Raw genomic sequence first — 16924 nt, forward strand, 5'->3', positions numbered from 1 at the left:
TTGACGTCATCTATCGTACAGAAAACTTGATTCAAAATTTCTGAAGTTGCTTAGTCAATTACTACAGTACCTATCCAAAGTTTGGGAACACGCGAGAGAATCTTAAGGAAAAAGGCGTTTTTCTCGGCGTTCCCAAAAATCAAATTTTCGTCGGAACACGACGATTTTTTTTGGGCCGTAGCCATAGTGTGGAGGAATAAGCTAATTTTGTTTTCAGATTTTTGCAATCAAGGGAAGGGTAACTTTTAAATCGAGCCCTTAGTTTGAGAACGTTCCGTAAAGCTATATACAAATTAGGGTACTTTAAGGGGGGATAACTACAGAACGGGTAGAGCTAGGAAGACGCGGAAAACTCTGAAATGAAGAGATTCAATAGATAAACAACATTCTTCATTGTCAGATTTTTCGCGTCTTATTTAATGTAGTAATTTTTAAATTGAAAACGGTTTTTATTTTATTGCCGTTCTTATCCCTTTCTTCCCCACCCATTTCCCCCACGCTTGCTCCCTCATAAGCGCGCGATTTCTCTGTTTAACAGAGAAAAAGGCGCGCTGGGTGGAAATGGCTCTACGGAGCGTTCCCAAACTTAGGACTCGATTTAAAAGTTACCTTCCCTTGATTGCAAAAATCTGAAAAAAATTAGCTTATTCCTACACACTATAGCTACAGAAAAAAAAAAATCGTTGCGTTCCGACAAAAATTTGATTTTTTGGAACGCCGAGAAAAACGCCTTTTTTACCCCATTAAGCTAATAAGTAAATTATTTATGTATATATACAGTACATTCGGCTTTTTTAAATTTAAGTACGTTTGCCACAGGTGTCCAGTTGTGTACATTTAAATTAAAGAACACCAAAGTGCCACAGAGACCTCTTTTAAAAAAACCTGATTTGAATATCTATGAATTTCTTCTCCTCTTCCGTTCTTGTTCAGATTCCTGAGTGATCCTACACATCGAAGATAGCAAGAAAACAAAAGGTAAAACCATCAATCGCACCAAGAATAATATTGTTGAAATTGAACTTGAACTTCATGACTCATGCGTGACTGATTCTAATGAGAGGTTCAACTAATATGAAAATGAACATCCATTGATAAAAATGGTAATTATTCTTCAGAGACAAAAAAATTATTAAAACCGATAAAAACATCAAGTAAAATTCATCTCAGACAAATTTAAATGATGAGCTATATGGAAGACGCAGTTGTTTTAATATTTGATTGGATATGTTGGGGCGTAGGAAGGATGATACTGTGGTGAAGATGAGTAAGTCGGTTTGTATTCCGGATACGCAGGTTTGTATGAGGGTTTGTAGGCTGGGGCCGGGTGGGCATACGTTGGTTCATGATAAGCCGGTTTGTGCTCGGTATAAGCTGGCTTATACTCTGGGTAAGTAGGCTTGTAAGCTGGTTCTGCATAGTACGGCTTTTGAGTTGGATATTCCGGCTTATACTCTGGCTTATACTCCGGCTTGTATTCGGGCTTGTATTCGGGCTTGTATTCGGGCTTGTATTCGGGCTTGTACTCCGGCTTGTATTCCGGCTTGTACTCTGGGTAGGAGGAGTAGTTTGGCTGATGATGATATGCTTGATCAGCAGCAACGGCAACAATTAAAGCGGTGATGATTAAAACATAATAAGACATTAAATTGTTTTATAACAAACACTACTTCATGTATTTTTTTAACAAAGTATGGTCAGCATACCTTCATGTTGTTTTAGATGATGTAACTGTACGAAGACCGAATGGACAACTGATGCTTTTCCGATGGCTACTGGATGTTTTTATACTGGATTATCACATTTGTTCTCCTCCTGCTTTCGCCTCAATGTTGATAGGCTATATTGACGGTGTGGTTTTTACTTCAATTCGCCAAGAAAGTGTTCACAATATTTTTACTGTATAGCTAATAAGCTATAGCTTTCGCATTGGTACGGTTTGGTGCGGGTAACACGGAATTTTCATTAAATTATTTCCCAGAATCAAGTATATTTGGCCGCATACAGAAGAAAATTCTTCCGTCACAATTCTCCCATCTGATGTTGAAAGTGAAAAATATGACCAAGATGCTTCCTTAGTTGGAGTATTCGATATTTGATAGAAAACCGCAAAAATTCTCTTTGTAGATTTTTCGCATTTTTCATACCGAGCACAAACCGGCTTACCACGAACCAACGTATGCCCACCCGGCCCCAGCCTACAAACCCGCATACAAGCCTGCGTATCCGGAATACAAACCGACTTACTCGTCTCCACCACAGTATCCTTCCTACGCCCCAACATATCCAGTCAAATATTAACAAAGCCCAAGTTACATAGTTGATCTTGTAAAAATACCGGCGAATCAAATCTATATTTTGTGTTTTACTAAATGTTAAAATGTTGATAAACCAATTCGTATTACTGACAATAAACTGAAGGTATGATAAATATGACATTTCAAATATAATTTCTCGATTGTTTTTTATGCAGTCAGCGCGTGGTAACGTTGCCGTGACTATTAATGTCGTATATCTCTTCAAAGACGTCTTAATAAGTGGTTTTTTATACGCCTCACCGTTTTTTGTGCTAAAAATCCAAATTTAATAACAACTATACATACTGCTGGGGACACCCAAGTCAAATAAAGAAACAGGCAAATGTGGGGATCATTTACCAGTTAGTGGTTATAAAGCTTACATTGTAGTTAAATCCAGTTTGGATGACGCACAATTAAGTGTATGGAGATCTCAGTGGTATGGAATCTGTCATACATCAATCATATACAGACTTCAATAGGGTAATAAAGATTTTTAAAAAAGCAAAGCAAAAGCAAAATATACGCACGAAAATTCCTGAAAAAATTTATAGTCTCAGTCTATTGCAGATTATTATCTTAATTAAATAGAGAAAGGCAATTCATTTTCTAATTCAAGGTTGTGCAGGAACAAAGCAACAAATAAGGAATTGATGATGGATTGTAGCGTTGGAGAAGGAAACCACATGAGACTGATAGTGATAATTAAGACGTCAACCTATATTTCCTTAAGACAAGGCTGGCATGTCCATGTCTGGTGGTTTTTATTTATTTAATTTTGTTTTTGTTTTTGCAATAACTCGTAGAGAAATTTTTGCTAAAATAAATAGTGAATCGATAAAATTGAAAACGAAATACCGCAACAATTGTCCCTGTTACTACTCGCAATTGATAGAATATTATCAGGAGACCATCCCCAAGGGAGGTGTCTCACTCCAAAACATATAAAAACAACCAGTACATAGAAGAAAAGTATCACTTATCAATTCATCCTTCGTATTAGCTTAATAATATCATCTAATAAACATGAAGGTTTGTTAATTCTATTTTAAATAAGGACATTCAGCAGTGTCTACCAAAATGACAAATAATTTTATTAGGTCTTAATAATCGCCGCTTTAATTGTTGCCGTTGTTGCTGACCAAGCTCCCTATTATCAGTCGAGCTACTCTCCCTATCCAGAACACAAGCCGGAGTACAAGCCAGAGTACAAGCCGGAGTACAAGCCAGAGTAAAAGCCGGAATACAAGCCAGAGTACAAGCCGGAATATCCAACTCAAAGACCGTACTACGCAGAACCAGCTTACAAACCCACTTACCCAGAATAAAAGCCAGCTTATACCGAGCACAAACCGGCTTACCATGAACCAACGTATGCCCACCCAGCCCCAGCCTACAAACCCGCATACAAGCCTGCGTATCCGGAATACAAACCGACTTACTCGTCTCCACCACAGTATCCTTCATACGCCCCAACATATCCAGTCAAATATTAAAAAACAGCAGCGTCACTCACACTGTTTGTCATGTAAATTTATCTGTGATGAATTTCATCTTTCGTTTCAATAAATCTTTCGTCAATATCAAGATTTTGTATCATTTATTACAATTTTTGTGAATATTTCTTTTTCAGGCTTGAACTTCTTTTCTTTTTGAAACCGTCGGCTTTAAATGTCAAATGCTTTTTTCAGGAATAATAATCTAAGCGAATTATGGTTTTACCGAATGTTTTTCCTATTTTCTTCAATTCGCAAGACAAAATCGTTATCAAGCGACACTGCATTGACTTATTCCGATTTCAGCTCAGCATATTTTGGGCGTTGGCCTCTGCAGCACTTTTTGGGTGATTAAAAAGCAATTTAAAAAATTGCACATCTGTGAAACTGTGATACAAATGCTCCAATAGAAAAGGAAGTAAAACGTCTAGATCATTCTACCAGTTAGTCGCTGAAGTTTTATTTTCAATTTTCAAGTAAATTAAGATACATATATTTTCATAAGAAGTTGTAATCAGCTCTTGAGCAATTTAGATTAAATGACTTGTATTTTGAATACAAGAAATTATGCCCGTTTTTCTTGCCTTGTAAGTTCATCACCATCTGGGATATAATGCATGCATGAGTGTTTTTTAGGCCATGGGTTCTTTTTATTATTTCGTGGGATCTCCCTATAGATCACAACGAACTTTTTTAATAAGACGCAAGCTGATAATACCAAAGACAATTACCAAAAAAAAATCAACAGCAGTCTAGTCTGTGGCAGATTAGAAGAACAAGATAATTTATTTTCTTAAGCAAGAAGTGTGAAGGAACAATGCAACAAATAGAGAATCGATCGGAATCTATGTCGATTCAAACCGTGATGGCCAGAGAGCCTCATGAGATTCGGTAAATAAGATATTTCCTGCAAGATAATAGGAGAATGCCCATCAGCAGTGGTGGTTTCCGATAGATTTCCTATTTGGCTTCGGCACACCTCAAGGAGAAATTTTCCGCAAAAATAAAAAGTGAAAATGTATCGGCAATTACTTGATTCGATGAATTGAAATAAAAAACACCCAAATTGTCCCTGCTCTTTTTTTCTATTTGCCGAATTGTATCAGGAAACCATCACCAAAGGAGGTGTGTCAATCTAGCTAGTATATGTATAAAAACAACCAGACGTCAGCAGAAAGGCATCAGTTATCCATTCAGCTGGCGTGCAGTAATATCAACTAAAACAACATGAAGGTTTGTTGATTCATTTTTAATGAGATGTTCAGACGATGTGTTCATTAAAAGTCAATTTAATGTTTCATTAGGTCTTAATCATCGCCGTTTTAATTGCTGCTGTTGTTGCTGACCAAGCACCCTATTATCAGCCTAGCTACTACCCCGAATACAAGCCGGAGTACAAGCCAGAGTATAAGCCCGAATACAAGCCGGAGTACAAGCCGGAGTACAAGCCGGAGTATAAGCCGGAATACAAGCCTGAATACAAGCCGGAGTACAAGCCGGAATATCCAACTCAAAAGCCGTACTACGCAGAACCAGCTTACAAACCCACTTACCCAGAGTATAAGCCAGCTTATACCGAACATAAACCGGCTTACCATGAACCAACGTATGCCCACCCGGCACCAGCTTACAAACCCGCATACAAGCCTGCGTATCCGGAACACAAACCGACTTACTCGTCTCCACCACAGTATCCTTCCTACGCCCCAACATATCCAGTCAAATATTAACAAAGTCTAAGTTACATAAGTGATCTTGTAAAAATACCTGCGAATCTAATCCATATTTTGTTTTTTTTTAGTAAATGTTAAAATGTTGATAAACCAATTCGTATTACTGACAATAAACTGCATGTAAAATAAATATGATTTTGTTCATAATTGATACTTGAAATATAATTTCTCGATCGTTGCAGTCAGTGCGTGATAACGTTACCGTCAATATTAATTTGTGTCTCCTTAAAGACGTTATTAGTGAATTTATATGCCTTACCGTTTATTTCTACGGTAAACATTCAAATTTAAGAACAATTAACTGCACACTGATGACACACAGATTCAAATAAAAAACCGGGCAAATGTCGGGATTATTTACAAATTTGTAGTTAACACGCTTAAATTGTAGTTACCTCGAATTTGTATGGTGCACAATTAAGTGTGTGGAGACCTCAGGTTCCCTTTATTATTTCGTGGTCTAGCTTCTATCATAGGGGAGAGGGGGAATATATAGCCCGTTGTACTATGTGAAAAAGAAAATTAAAAAATGTTTAATTTAGTTAGAAAATTCTAAAATTAATACATGATATTGTTCATAGGTATCTAGGGGAGACCGGGGCTATGTGGGACTAGGGGCTAAAATGTAAAGGGCAATTTTTATATGTACATTTTGTCTAAAAATTACGAAATATATACAGCATATGTTAAACAGGTATTGCCAGATAAACTTTATTTCAAGAAAAACGCCCCCTGGCGACCAAAACTAAGGAAAACTTGTCGAAAAAACGTTTTTGATAGTATCTCCACTTCTACTCTATAAAATTAATAAAAATACAGCACTTCTGAAAGGGAAATGAATTTCCTTTTCACCAGTGCATTATTTAATAAATATAATTAAGCCGTTGCAGAGAAAAACAATGTTCCATTGTACCCCTGGCTCTGTTCCCTTTAACCCTACATTTTTTTGTTTTTTGGCATTTCATCACATAACTATTAAATGATTCAACAAAAAAAAAAATGAAAAAATTACCCAATCTAAATAAATGCCAGGGAATCACCCCTATACTTTTATTTTTTCATAATTCTTATTTTTATTTAAATGGCAGCGTAAAGAAAAAAAATGTTCCACATAGCCCCGGTCTCCACTACTTTATTCCATAAAAAATCATTACTTTTGTACTTAAAGTTTTTTAGTTTTTTAATAAATAGAAAAAGCCCTCTAAAATTCTTAAAAAAACTCAGGAGTTTTTGGAATTTACTTAAAATTTCTAAATTTTAAAAGAAAAGTCAGATAGTAAAAGTGTAGGTAAACCTTTTATCTTTAATTTAAAAAAAATAAATTTTTTTACTTTAAAAATGTGTTTTATAATTCAAGTTTTTCCAAAAGCGTTTTTAGGGGATATTTGGAACGAAAATATGGGGTAAATTAGGACCAAATGGGAGTCTGTAATGGGTGGAGCTTAACTCAAGGGCAACGCTGAGAAAATAATAGTTTTTAAAAAATTTATTTTCTTAATTTAGCAATAACCTAAAAACATAGCTAAAAAAAATACTAGGTGGCCAATATAACAGCATGATATTTTTTTTATTAATTTATAACAATATTTAAGTGCTTAATTTTGAGTGTTTCGCCCTGTCCCATATAAACTCCGAATTTTTCCATGCCCAATTTTTTTCCGCAACTTCAAAAATCGGTAGAGGAAAAACTAACGACTCTAAAAAAAATAAAAATACTGGAGATAGAAAAAAGTGAGACAAATAAAATAAAAAAGTTATTTTACAAATCAGATGATTAGGAAAGGCCTTACACGAGAAAAACTAAAACCGGTCCAAATAACCCCACCTTTCCTTACATACGTTATTTTCAGTTTGCGGCAATAAAGAAGAAAGCAAATTTACGCATAGGGATTTCCGAAAACAACTTTCAGTAGTTTATTGCAGATTGTGATATATAAATAAAAAACTAAAGGTAATTCATGTTTCAAGGAGAAGTTCAAGTACTAATAAATAATAATCAAATGTTAAAAAATTACAATGAATCTTGAGAGACAACAATTTATTGAAACGCAAAGTGTAATTCATCACAGACAAATTTACATGATGAACAATGTGAGTGACGCTGCTGTTTTTTAATATTTGACTGGATATGTTGGGGTGTAAGAAGAATACTGTGGTGGAGACGAGTAAGTCGGTTTGTATTCCGGATACGCAGGCTTGTATGCGGGTTTGTAGGCTGGGGCCGGGTGGACATACGTTGGTTCATGATAAGCCGGTTTGTGCTCGGTATAAGCTGGCTTATACTCGGGGTAAGTAGGCTTGTAAGCTGGTTCTGCATAGTACGGCTTTTGAGTTGGATATTCTGGCTTGTACTCTGGTTTATACTCCGGCTTGTATTCGGGCTTGTATTCGGGCTTGTATTCGGGCTTGTATTCTGGCTTGTATTCCGGCTTGTACTCCGGCTTGTATTCCGGCTTGTACTCCGGCTTGTACTCTGGGTAAGGGGAGTAGTTTGGCTGATGATGATATGCTTGATCAGCAGCAACGGCAACAATTAAAGCGGCGATGATTAAAACCTAATAAGATATTAAATTGTTTTATAACAAACACTACTTCATGTATTTTTTTAACAAAGTATGGTCAGCATACCTTCATGTTGTTTTAGATGATGTAACTGTACGAAGACCGATTGGACAACTGATACTTTTCCGATGGCTACTGGATGTTTTTATACTGGATTATCACATTTGTTCTCTTCCTGCTTTTGCCTCAATGTTGATAGGCTATATTTACGGTGTGGTTTTTACTTCAATTCGACAAGAAAGTGTTCACAATATGTTGATAGGCTATATTGACGGTGTGGTTTTACTTCATTCGCCAAGAAAGTGTTCACAATATTTTTACTGTACAGCTAATAAGCTATAGTTTTCGCATTGGTACGGTTTGGTGTGGGTAACACGGAACTTTCATTAAATTATTTCCCAGAATCATAAGTATATTTTGCCGCATACAGAAGAAAATTCTTCCGTCACAATTCTTCCATCTGATGTTGAAAGTGAAAAATATGACCAAGATGCTTCCTTAGTTGGAGTATTCGATATTTGATAGAAAACCGCAAAATTCTCTTTGTAGATTTTTCACATTTTTCCTTTACAGAATATCTGCCGGAATGAACAGCAAAAGTAGAGGAAGAAAATTTTACCCAGTATAAAAACACGGATGGAACGTGAAGAAGGCATCAGTTACATTCAGCTGCTGTAAAAAAAAAACATCACTACGCCACAATCATGAAGGTATAATAATTCTAATTTTCAAAAAAAACTCAATAAAATGACAAACAATTTTTCCAGGTCTTATACGTCACAGCTTTAATTGTTGCTGTTGTTGCTGACCAAGCACCTTATTATCAGCCGAGTTATTCTCCCTATCCGGAATACAAACCCGAGTACAAGCCGGAATACAAGCCGGAGTATAAACCGGAATACAAGCCCGAATACAAGCCAGAATATCCAAATCAAAAACCGTACTACGCCGAACCATCTTACAAGCCAACTTACCCAGAGTATAAGCCAGCTTATACCGAGCACAAACCGGCTTACCACGAACCAACGTATGCCCACCCGGCCCCAGCCTACAAACCCGCATACAAGCCTGCGTATCCGGAATACAAACCGACTTACTCGTCTCCACCACAGTATCCTTCATACGCCCCAACATATCCAGTCAAATATTAAAAAACAGCAGCGTCACTCACACTGTTCGTCATGTAAATTTATCTGTGATGAATTTCATCTTTCGTTTCAATAAATCTTTCGTCAATATCAAGATTTTGTATCATTTATTACAATTTTTGTGAATATTTCTTTCTAGGCTTTATTTTTGAAACCGTCGGCTTTAAATGTCAAATGCTTTTTTCAGGAATAATAATCTAAGCGAATTATGGTTTTACCGAATGTTTTTCCTATTTTCTTCAATTCGCAAGACAAAATCGTTATCAAGCGACACTGCATTGACTTATTCCGATTTCAGCTCAGCATATTTTGGGCGTTGGCCTCTGCAGCACTTTTTGGGTGATTAAAAAGCAATTTAAAAAATTGCACATCTGTGAAACTGTGATACAAATGCTCCAATAGAAAAGGAAGTAAAACGTCTAGATCATTCTACCAGTTTGTCGCTGAAGTTTTATTTTCAATTTTCAAGTAAAATAAAATACATATATTTTCATAAGAAGTTGTAATCAGCTCTTGAGCAATTTAGATTAAATGACTTGTATTTTGAATACAAGAAATTATGCCCGTTTTTCTTGCCTTGTAAGTTCATCACCATCTGGGATATAATGCATGCATGAGTGTTTTTTAGGCCATGGGTTCTTTTTATTATTTCGTGGGATCTCCCTATAGATCACAACGAACTTTTTTAATAAGACGCAAGCTGATAATACCAAAGACAATTACCAAAAAAAAAATCAACAGCAGTCTAGTCTGTGGCAGATTAGAAGAACAAGATAATTTATTTTCTTAAGCAAGAAGTGTGAAGGAACAATGCAACAAATAGAGAATCGATCGGAATCTATGGCGATTCAAACCGTGATGGCCAGAGAGCCTCATGAGATTCGGTAAATAAGATATTTCCTGCAAGATAATAGGAGAATGCCCATCAGCAGTGGTGGTTTCCGATAGATTTCCTATTTGGCTTCGGCACACCTCAAGGAGAAATTTTCCGCAAAAATAAAAAGTGAAAATGTATCGGCAATTACTTGATTCGATGAATTGAAATAAAAAACACCCAAATTGTCCCTGCTCTTTTTTTCTATTTGCCGAATTGTATCAGGAAACCATCACCAAAGGAGGTGTGTCAATCTAGCTAGTATATGTATAAAAACAACCAGACGTCAGCAGAAAGGCATCAGTTATCCATTCAGCTGGCGTGCAGTAATATCAACTAAAACAACATGAAGGTTTGTTGATTCATTTTTAATGAGATGTTCAGACGATGTGTTCATTAAAAGTCAATTTAATGTTTCATTAGGTCTTAATCATCGCCGTTTTAATTGCTGCTGTTGTTGCTGACCAAGCACCCTATTATCAGCCTAGCTACTACCCCGAATACAAGCCGGAGTACAAGCCAGAGTATAAGCCCGAATATAAGCCGGAGTACAAGCCGGAGTACAAGCCGGAGTATAAGCCGGAATACAAGCCTGAATACAAGCCGGAGTACAAGCCAGAATATCCAACTCAAAAGCCGTACTACGCAGAACCAGCTTACAAACCCACTTACCCAGAGTATAAGCCAGCTTATACCGAACATAAACCGGCTTACCATGAACCAACGTATGCCCACCCGGCACCAGCTTACAAACCCGGATACAAGCCTGCGTATCCGGAACACAAACCGACTTACTCGTCTCCACCACAGTATCCTTCCTACGCCCCAACATATCCAGTCAAATATTAAAACAATTGCGTCTATCATGTAGCTTATCATGTAAATTTGTCTGCGATGAATTTCACTTTGCGTTTCAATAAATTTTTTTCGCTCAAGATTCTTGTCATTTTCAGTCTCTTTCTCTTTGTGTCATTTTTAACATTTAATTATTATTTATTGGTACCTGAACTTCTCCTCGTTCAAATCAGTCACCCATGAAGATCAAGTGCACTTTCAAGAATATTATTCTTGATGCGAATAACGGATTAACTAATTGTTTTCGTTTTCTTCGATGTGGCTGACGACTCACTCACTCTGAAACTCGAAAAGATTGGAAGAAGGAAGAAATTTAGGTCATTATATTTTGAAAGGGTTCTCTAATGCTACAGTGTAGTGTTGTCTAATCATATAGTAATCAAAATCTAATAACTGCACACCTGCTACACATATACTGACATAATTTTAAATGTCGTAACATCTAGATATCATTTATCATAAGTAAGTAGCCTATATTTTATTGCCAACATTTCTCACTCAAATTTGATCCATAATTAAATGACTAATCAACTTCAGAAATTTTAATCAAGATTTTGTGTTAATAAATGACGGAAATTCACCTTGCCTTGCAAGTATTACCGTATTGTACATCGTCGTTTGGGTGGCGCAAGTGTTTTGAGGCAAATGGTTCACTAAATTATTTTATGGTGTATACCGTAACATCACGACGGTCTGCAATAATAAGACCAAGCAGAAAATATGCGCAGATATTTTTCGAAAAATTCCTGGTAGTCTACAATTGCAGAAAAGAATATATAAAATAGAGAAAAAAAAATAATTTTCGAGCAATAAGTGGGAAAAAACACAAATAAAAAGGGATACGATGATGGAATGAGAGCGTTGGAGCGTGAAAGACACACGAGACTGATCATTAAGACGTCGCCCTATTTTCTCTAAGATAGGCTTATGCGGGATTGACCATATCATTGGTGGTTTCCGATAGATTTTCTATTTTTGGCATACCTCAGCAAGGAGAAAATCCCGCAAGAATTAAGAGGGAAAATACATTGCCAAAACTTGGATTAATGAAAATGAAATGAACAACCGCAAAAATGTTACTGGTTCTTATTTTCTATTAGCCAAATTCTGTCAGAAAACCATCGTAAAAAGAATGCGTATCACTCCAGTAAGTATAAAACCTACCAGACATCAGTGGAAAAGCATCAGTCATCAATTCATCCTTTGTTCAAGAACATAATCTTAAACAATATGAAGGTTTAAATTTTTTTAACCATTTTTATTGAAAGAAATTCGACTAATAGGGAAATAATATAATGTTTCATAATAGGTCTTATTAATCATCGCCGCTTTAATTGCAGCCGTTGTTGCTGACCAAACACCCTATTATCAGCCTAGCTACTACCCCGAATACAAGCCGGAGTACAAGCCAGAGTATAAGCCCGAATACAAGCCGGAGTACAAGCCGGAGTACAAGCCGGAGTATAAGCCGGAATACAAGCCTGAATACAAGCCGGAGTACAAGCCAGAATATCCAACTCAAAAGCCGTACTACGCAGAAACAGCTTACAAACCCACTTACCCAGAGTATAAGCCAGCTTATACCGAACATAAACCGGCTTACCATGAACCAACGTATGCCCACCCGGCACCAGCTTACAAACCCGCATACAAGCCTGCGTATCCGGAACACAAACCGACTTACTCGTCTCCACCACAGTATCCTTCCTACGCCCCAACATATCCAGTCAAATATTAACAAAGTCTAAGTTACATAAGTGATCTTGTAAAAATACCTGCGAATCTAATCCATATTTTGTTTTTTTTAGTAAATGTTAAAATGTTGATAAACCAATTCGTATTACTGACAATAAACTGCATGTAAAATAAATATGATTTTGTTCATAATTGATACTTGAAATATAATTTCTCGATCGTTGCAGTCAGTGCGTGATAACGTTACCGTCAATATTAATTTGTGTCTCCTTAAAGACGTTATTAGTGAATTTATATGCCTTACCGTTTATTTCTACGGTAAACATTCAAATTTAAGAACAATTAACTGCACACTGATGACACACAGATTCAAATAAAAAACCGGGCAAATGTCGGGATTATTTACAAATTTGTAGTTAACACGCTTAAATTGTAGTTACCTCGAATTTGTATGGTGCACAATTAAGTGTGTGGAGACCTCAGGTTCCCTTTATTATTTCGTGGTCTAGCTTCTATCATAGGGGAGAGGGGGAATATATAGCCCGTTGTACTATGTGAAAAAGAAAATTAAAAAATGTTTAATTTAGTTAGAAAATTCTAAAATTAATACATGATATTGTTCATAGGTATCTAGGGGAGACCGGGGCTATGTGGGACTAAGGGCTAAAATGTAAAGGGCAATTTTTATATGTACATTTTGTCTAAAAATTACGAAATATATACAGCATATGTTAAACAGGTATTGCCAGATAAACTTTATTTCAAGAAAAACGCCCCCTGGCGACCAAAACTAAGGAAAAATTGTCGAAAAAACGTTTTTGATAGTATCTCCACTTCTACTCTATAAAATTAATAAAAATACAGCACTTCTGAAAGGGAAATGAATTTCCTTTTCACCAGTGCATTATTTAATAAATATAATTAAGCCGTTGCAGAGAAAAACAATGTTCCATTGTACCCCTGGCTCTGTTCCCTTTAACCCTACATTTTTTTGTTTTTTGGCATTTCATCACATAACTATTAAATGATTCAACAAAAAAAAAAATGAAAAAATTACCCAATGTAAATAAATGCCAGGGAATCACCCCTATACTTTTATTTTTTCATAATTCTTATTTTTATTTAAATGGCAGCGTAAAGAAAAAAAATGTTCCACATAGCCCCGGTCTCCACTACTTTATTCCATAAAAAATCATTACTTTTGTACTTAAAGTTTTTTAGTTTTTTAATAAATAGAAAAAGCCCTCTAAAATTCTTAAAAAAACTCAGGAGTTTTTGGAATTTACTTAAAATTTCTAAATTTTAAAAGAAAAGTCAGATAGTAAAAGTGTAGGTAAACCTTTTATCTTTAATTTAAAAAAAATAAATTTTTTTACTTTAAAAATGTGTTTTATAATTCAAGTTTTTCCAAAAGCGTTTTTAGGGGATATTTGGAACGAAAATATGGGGTAAATTAGGACCAAATGGGAGTCTGTAATGGGTGGAGCTTAACTCAAGGGCAACGCTGAGAAAATAATAGTTTTTAAAAAATTTATTTTCTTAATTTAGCAATAACCTAAAAACATAGCTAAAAAAAATACTAGGTGGCCAATATAACAGCATGATATTTTTTTTATTAATTTATAACAATATTTAAGTGCTTAATTTTGAGTGTTTCGCCCTGTCCCATATATACTCCGAATTTTTCCATGCCCAATTTTTTTCCGCAACTTCAAAAATCGGTAGAGGAAAAACTAACGACTCTAAAAAAAAATAAAAATACTGGAGATAGAAAAAAGTGAGACAAATAAAATAAAAAAGTTATTTTACAAATCAGATGATTAGGAAAGGCCTTACACGAGAAAAACTAAAACCGGTCCAAATAACCCCACCTTTCCTTACATACGTTATTTTCAGTTTGCGGTAATAAAGAAGAAAGCAAATTTACGCATAGGGATTTCCGAAAACAACTTTCAGTAGTTTATTGCAGATTGTGATATATAAATAAAAAACTAAAGGTAATTCATGTTTCAAGGAGAAGTTCAAGTACTAATAAATAATAATCAAATGTTAAAAAATTACAATGAATCTTGAGAGACAACAATTTATTGAAACGCAAAGTGTAATTCATCACAGACAAATTTACATGATGAACAATGTGAGTGACGCTGCTGTTTTTTAATATTTGACTGGATATGTTGGGGTGTAAGAAGAATACTGTGGTGGAGACGAGTAAGTCGGTTTGTATTCCGGATACGCAGGCTTGTATGCGGGTTTGTAGGCTGGGGCCGGGTGGACATACGTTGGTTCATGATAAGCCGGTTTGTGCTCGGTATAAGCTGGCTTATACTCGGGGTAAGTAGGCTTGTAAGCTGGTTCTGCATAGTACGGCTTTTGAGTTGGATATTCTGGCTTGTACTCTGGTTTATACTCCGGCTTGTATTCGGGCTTGTATTCGGGCTTGTATTCGGGCTTGTATTCTGGCTTGTATTCCGGCTTGTACTCCGGCTTGTATTCCGGCTTGTACTCCGGCTTGTACTCTGGGTAAGGGGAGTAGTTTGGCTGATGATGATATGCTTGATCAGCAGCAACGGCAACAATTAAAGCGGCGATGATTAAAACCTAATAAGATATTAAATTGTTTTATAACAAACACTACTTCATGTATTTTTTTAACAAAGTATGGTCAGCATACCTTCATGTTGTTTTAGATGATGTAACTGTACGAAGACCGATTGGACAACTGATACTTTTCCGATGGCTACTGGATGTTTTTATACTGGATTATCACATTTGTTCTCTTCCTGCTTTTGCCTCAATGTTGATAGGCTATATTTACGGTGTGGTTTTTACTTCAATTCGACAAGAAAGTGTTCACAATATGTTGATAGGCTATATTGACGGTGTGGTTTTACTTCATTCGCCAAGAAAGTGTTCACAATATTTTTACTGTACAGCTAATAAGCTATAGTTTTCGCATTGGTACGGTTTGGTGTGGGTAACACGGAACTTTCATTAAATTATTTCCCAGAATCATAAGTATATTTTGCCGCATACAGAAGAAAATTCTTCCGTCACAATTCTTCCATCTGATGTTGAAAGTGAAAAATATGACCAAGATGCTTCCTTAGTTGGAGTATTCGATATTTGATAGAAAACCGCAAAAATTCTCTTTGTAGATTTTTCGCATTTTTCCTTTACAGAATATCTGCCGGAATGAACAGCAAAAGTAGAGGAAGAAAATTTTACCCAGTATAAAAACACGGATGGAACGTGAAGAAGGCATCAGTTACATTCAGCTGCTGTAAAAAAAACATCACTACGCCACAATCATGAAGGTATAATAATTCTAATTTTCAAAAAAAACTCAATAAAATGACAAACAATTTTTCCAGGTCTTATACGTCGCAGCTTTAATTGTTGCTGTTGTTGCTGACCAAGCACCTTATTATCAGCCGAGTTATTCTCCCTATCCGGAATACAAACCCGAGTACAAGCCGGAATACAAGCCGGAGTATAAACCGGAATACAAGCCCGAATACAAGCCAGAATATCCAAATCAAAAACCGTACTACGCCGAACCATCTTACAAGCCAACTTACCCAGAGTATAAGCCAGCTTATACCGAGCACAAACCGGCTTACCACGAACCAACGTATGCCCACCCGGCCCCAGCCTACAAACCCGCATACAAGCCTGCGTATCCGGAATACAAACCGACTTACTCGTCTCCACCACAGTATCCTTCATACGCCCCAACATATCCAGTCAAATATTAAAAAACAGCAGCGTCACTCACACTGTTCGTCATGTAAATTTATCTGTGATGAATTTCATCTTTCGTTTCAATAAATCTTTCGTCAATATCAAGATTTTGTATCATTTATTACAATTTTTGTGAATATTTCTTTCTAGGCTTTCTTTTTGAAACCGTCGGCTTTAAATGTCAAATGCTTTTTTCAGGAATAATAATCTAAGCGAATTATGGTTTTACCGAATGTTTTTCCTATTTTCTTCAATTCGCAAGACAAAATCGTTATCAAGCGACACTGCATTGACTTATTCCGATTTCAGCTCAGCATATTTTGGGCGTTGGCCTCTGCAGCACTTTTTGGGTGATTAAAAAGCAATTTAAAAAATTGCACATCTGTGAAACTGTGATACAAATGCTCCAATAGAAAAGGAAGTAAAACGTCTAGATCATTCTACCAGTTTGTCGCTGAAGTTTTATTTTCAATTTTCAAGTAAAATAAAATACATATATTTTCATAAGAAGTTGTAATCA

General features: G+C 36.0%; 7 protein-coding genes across 8 annotated transcripts; 5 read left to right on the forward strand and 2 right to left on the reverse strand.

The window, feature by feature from the left end:
- Window positions 1-1113: 1113 nt before the first annotated feature.
- On the reverse strand, window positions 1114-8234 carry LOC124328893 (adhesive plaque matrix protein-like). Of its 2 annotated transcripts, XM_046787740.1 has the most exons (3): window positions 8155-8234; window positions 7682-8081; window positions 1114-1257 (listed from the first exon to the last, which is right to left on the reverse strand). In XM_046787740.1, the coding sequence occupies exons 1-3, from the start codon at window positions 8158-8160 to the stop codon at window positions 1211-1213; spliced, it is 453 nt and encodes a 150-aa protein (XP_046643696.1). In that variant the 5' UTR covers window positions 8161-8234; the 3' UTR covers window positions 1114-1210. The 2 variants fall into 2 exon arrangements, with proteins under 2 accessions (XP_046643696.1, XP_046643703.1); XM_046787747.1 differs by lacking the exons at window positions 7682-8081; window positions 8155-8234 and adding an exon at window positions 1707-1768 and having other exon boundaries at window positions 1114-1633.
- Window positions 4971-5599, forward strand: LOC124328909 (repetitive proline-rich cell wall protein 1-like). Its single transcript, XM_046787752.1, has 2 exons — window positions 4971-5026; window positions 5098-5599. Exons 1-2 carry the CDS (start codon window positions 5021-5023, stop codon window positions 5521-5523), a joined length of 432 nt encoding a protein of 143 aa, XP_046643708.1. The 5' UTR covers window positions 4971-5020; the 3' UTR covers window positions 5524-5599.
- Window positions 8235-8762: 528 nt separating the features above from the next.
- Window positions 8763-9330, forward strand: LOC124350240 (early nodulin-75-like). The gene is made up of 2 exons (XM_046801356.1): window positions 8763-8798; window positions 8856-9330. The coding sequence occupies exons 1-2, from the start codon at window positions 8793-8795 to the stop codon at window positions 9237-9239; spliced, it is 390 nt and encodes a 129-aa protein (XP_046657312.1). The 5' UTR covers window positions 8763-8792; the 3' UTR covers window positions 9240-9330.
- Window positions 9331-10406: 1076 nt separating this feature from the next.
- LOC124332113 (adhesive plaque matrix protein-like) lies at window positions 10407-10959 on the forward strand. The gene is made up of 2 exons (XM_046788862.1): window positions 10407-10462; window positions 10534-10959. The coding sequence occupies exons 1-2, from the start codon at window positions 10457-10459 to the stop codon at window positions 10957-10959; spliced, it is 432 nt and encodes a 143-aa protein (XP_046644818.1). The 5' UTR covers window positions 10407-10456.
- Window positions 10960-12135: 1176 nt separating this feature from the next.
- LOC124321079 (adhesive plaque matrix protein-like) lies at window positions 12136-12852 on the forward strand. Its single transcript, XM_046783987.1, has 2 exons — window positions 12136-12201; window positions 12275-12852. The coding sequence occupies exons 1-2, from the start codon at window positions 12196-12198 to the stop codon at window positions 12701-12703; spliced, it is 435 nt and encodes a 144-aa protein (XP_046639943.1). The 5' UTR covers window positions 12136-12195; the 3' UTR covers window positions 12704-12852.
- A 1875-nt stretch (window positions 12853-14727) lies between these two features.
- LOC124341415 (adhesive plaque matrix protein-like) lies at window positions 14728-15414 on the reverse strand. The gene is made up of 2 exons (XM_046794684.1): window positions 15335-15414; window positions 14728-15261 (listed from the first exon to the last, which is right to left on the reverse strand). Exons 1-2 carry the CDS (start codon window positions 15338-15340, stop codon window positions 14818-14820), a joined length of 450 nt encoding a protein of 149 aa, XP_046650640.1. The 5' UTR covers window positions 15341-15414; the 3' UTR covers window positions 14728-14817.
- A 507-nt stretch (window positions 15415-15921) lies between these two features.
- On the forward strand, window positions 15922-16509 carry LOC124321291 (adhesive plaque matrix protein-like). Its single transcript, XM_046784210.1, has 2 exons — window positions 15922-15977; window positions 16035-16509. Exons 1-2 carry the CDS (start codon window positions 15972-15974, stop codon window positions 16416-16418), a joined length of 390 nt encoding a protein of 129 aa, XP_046640166.1. The 5' UTR covers window positions 15922-15971; the 3' UTR covers window positions 16419-16509.
- Window positions 16510-16924: the final 415 nt, after the last annotated feature.

The sequence above is a fragment of the Daphnia pulicaria genome, chromosome 1 (genome assembly GCF_021234035.1).
Source record: "Daphnia pulicaria isolate SC F1-1A chromosome 1, SC_F0-13Bv2, whole genome shotgun sequence".
Taxonomy (NCBI): domain Eukaryota; kingdom Metazoa; phylum Arthropoda; class Branchiopoda; order Diplostraca; family Daphniidae; genus Daphnia; species Daphnia pulicaria.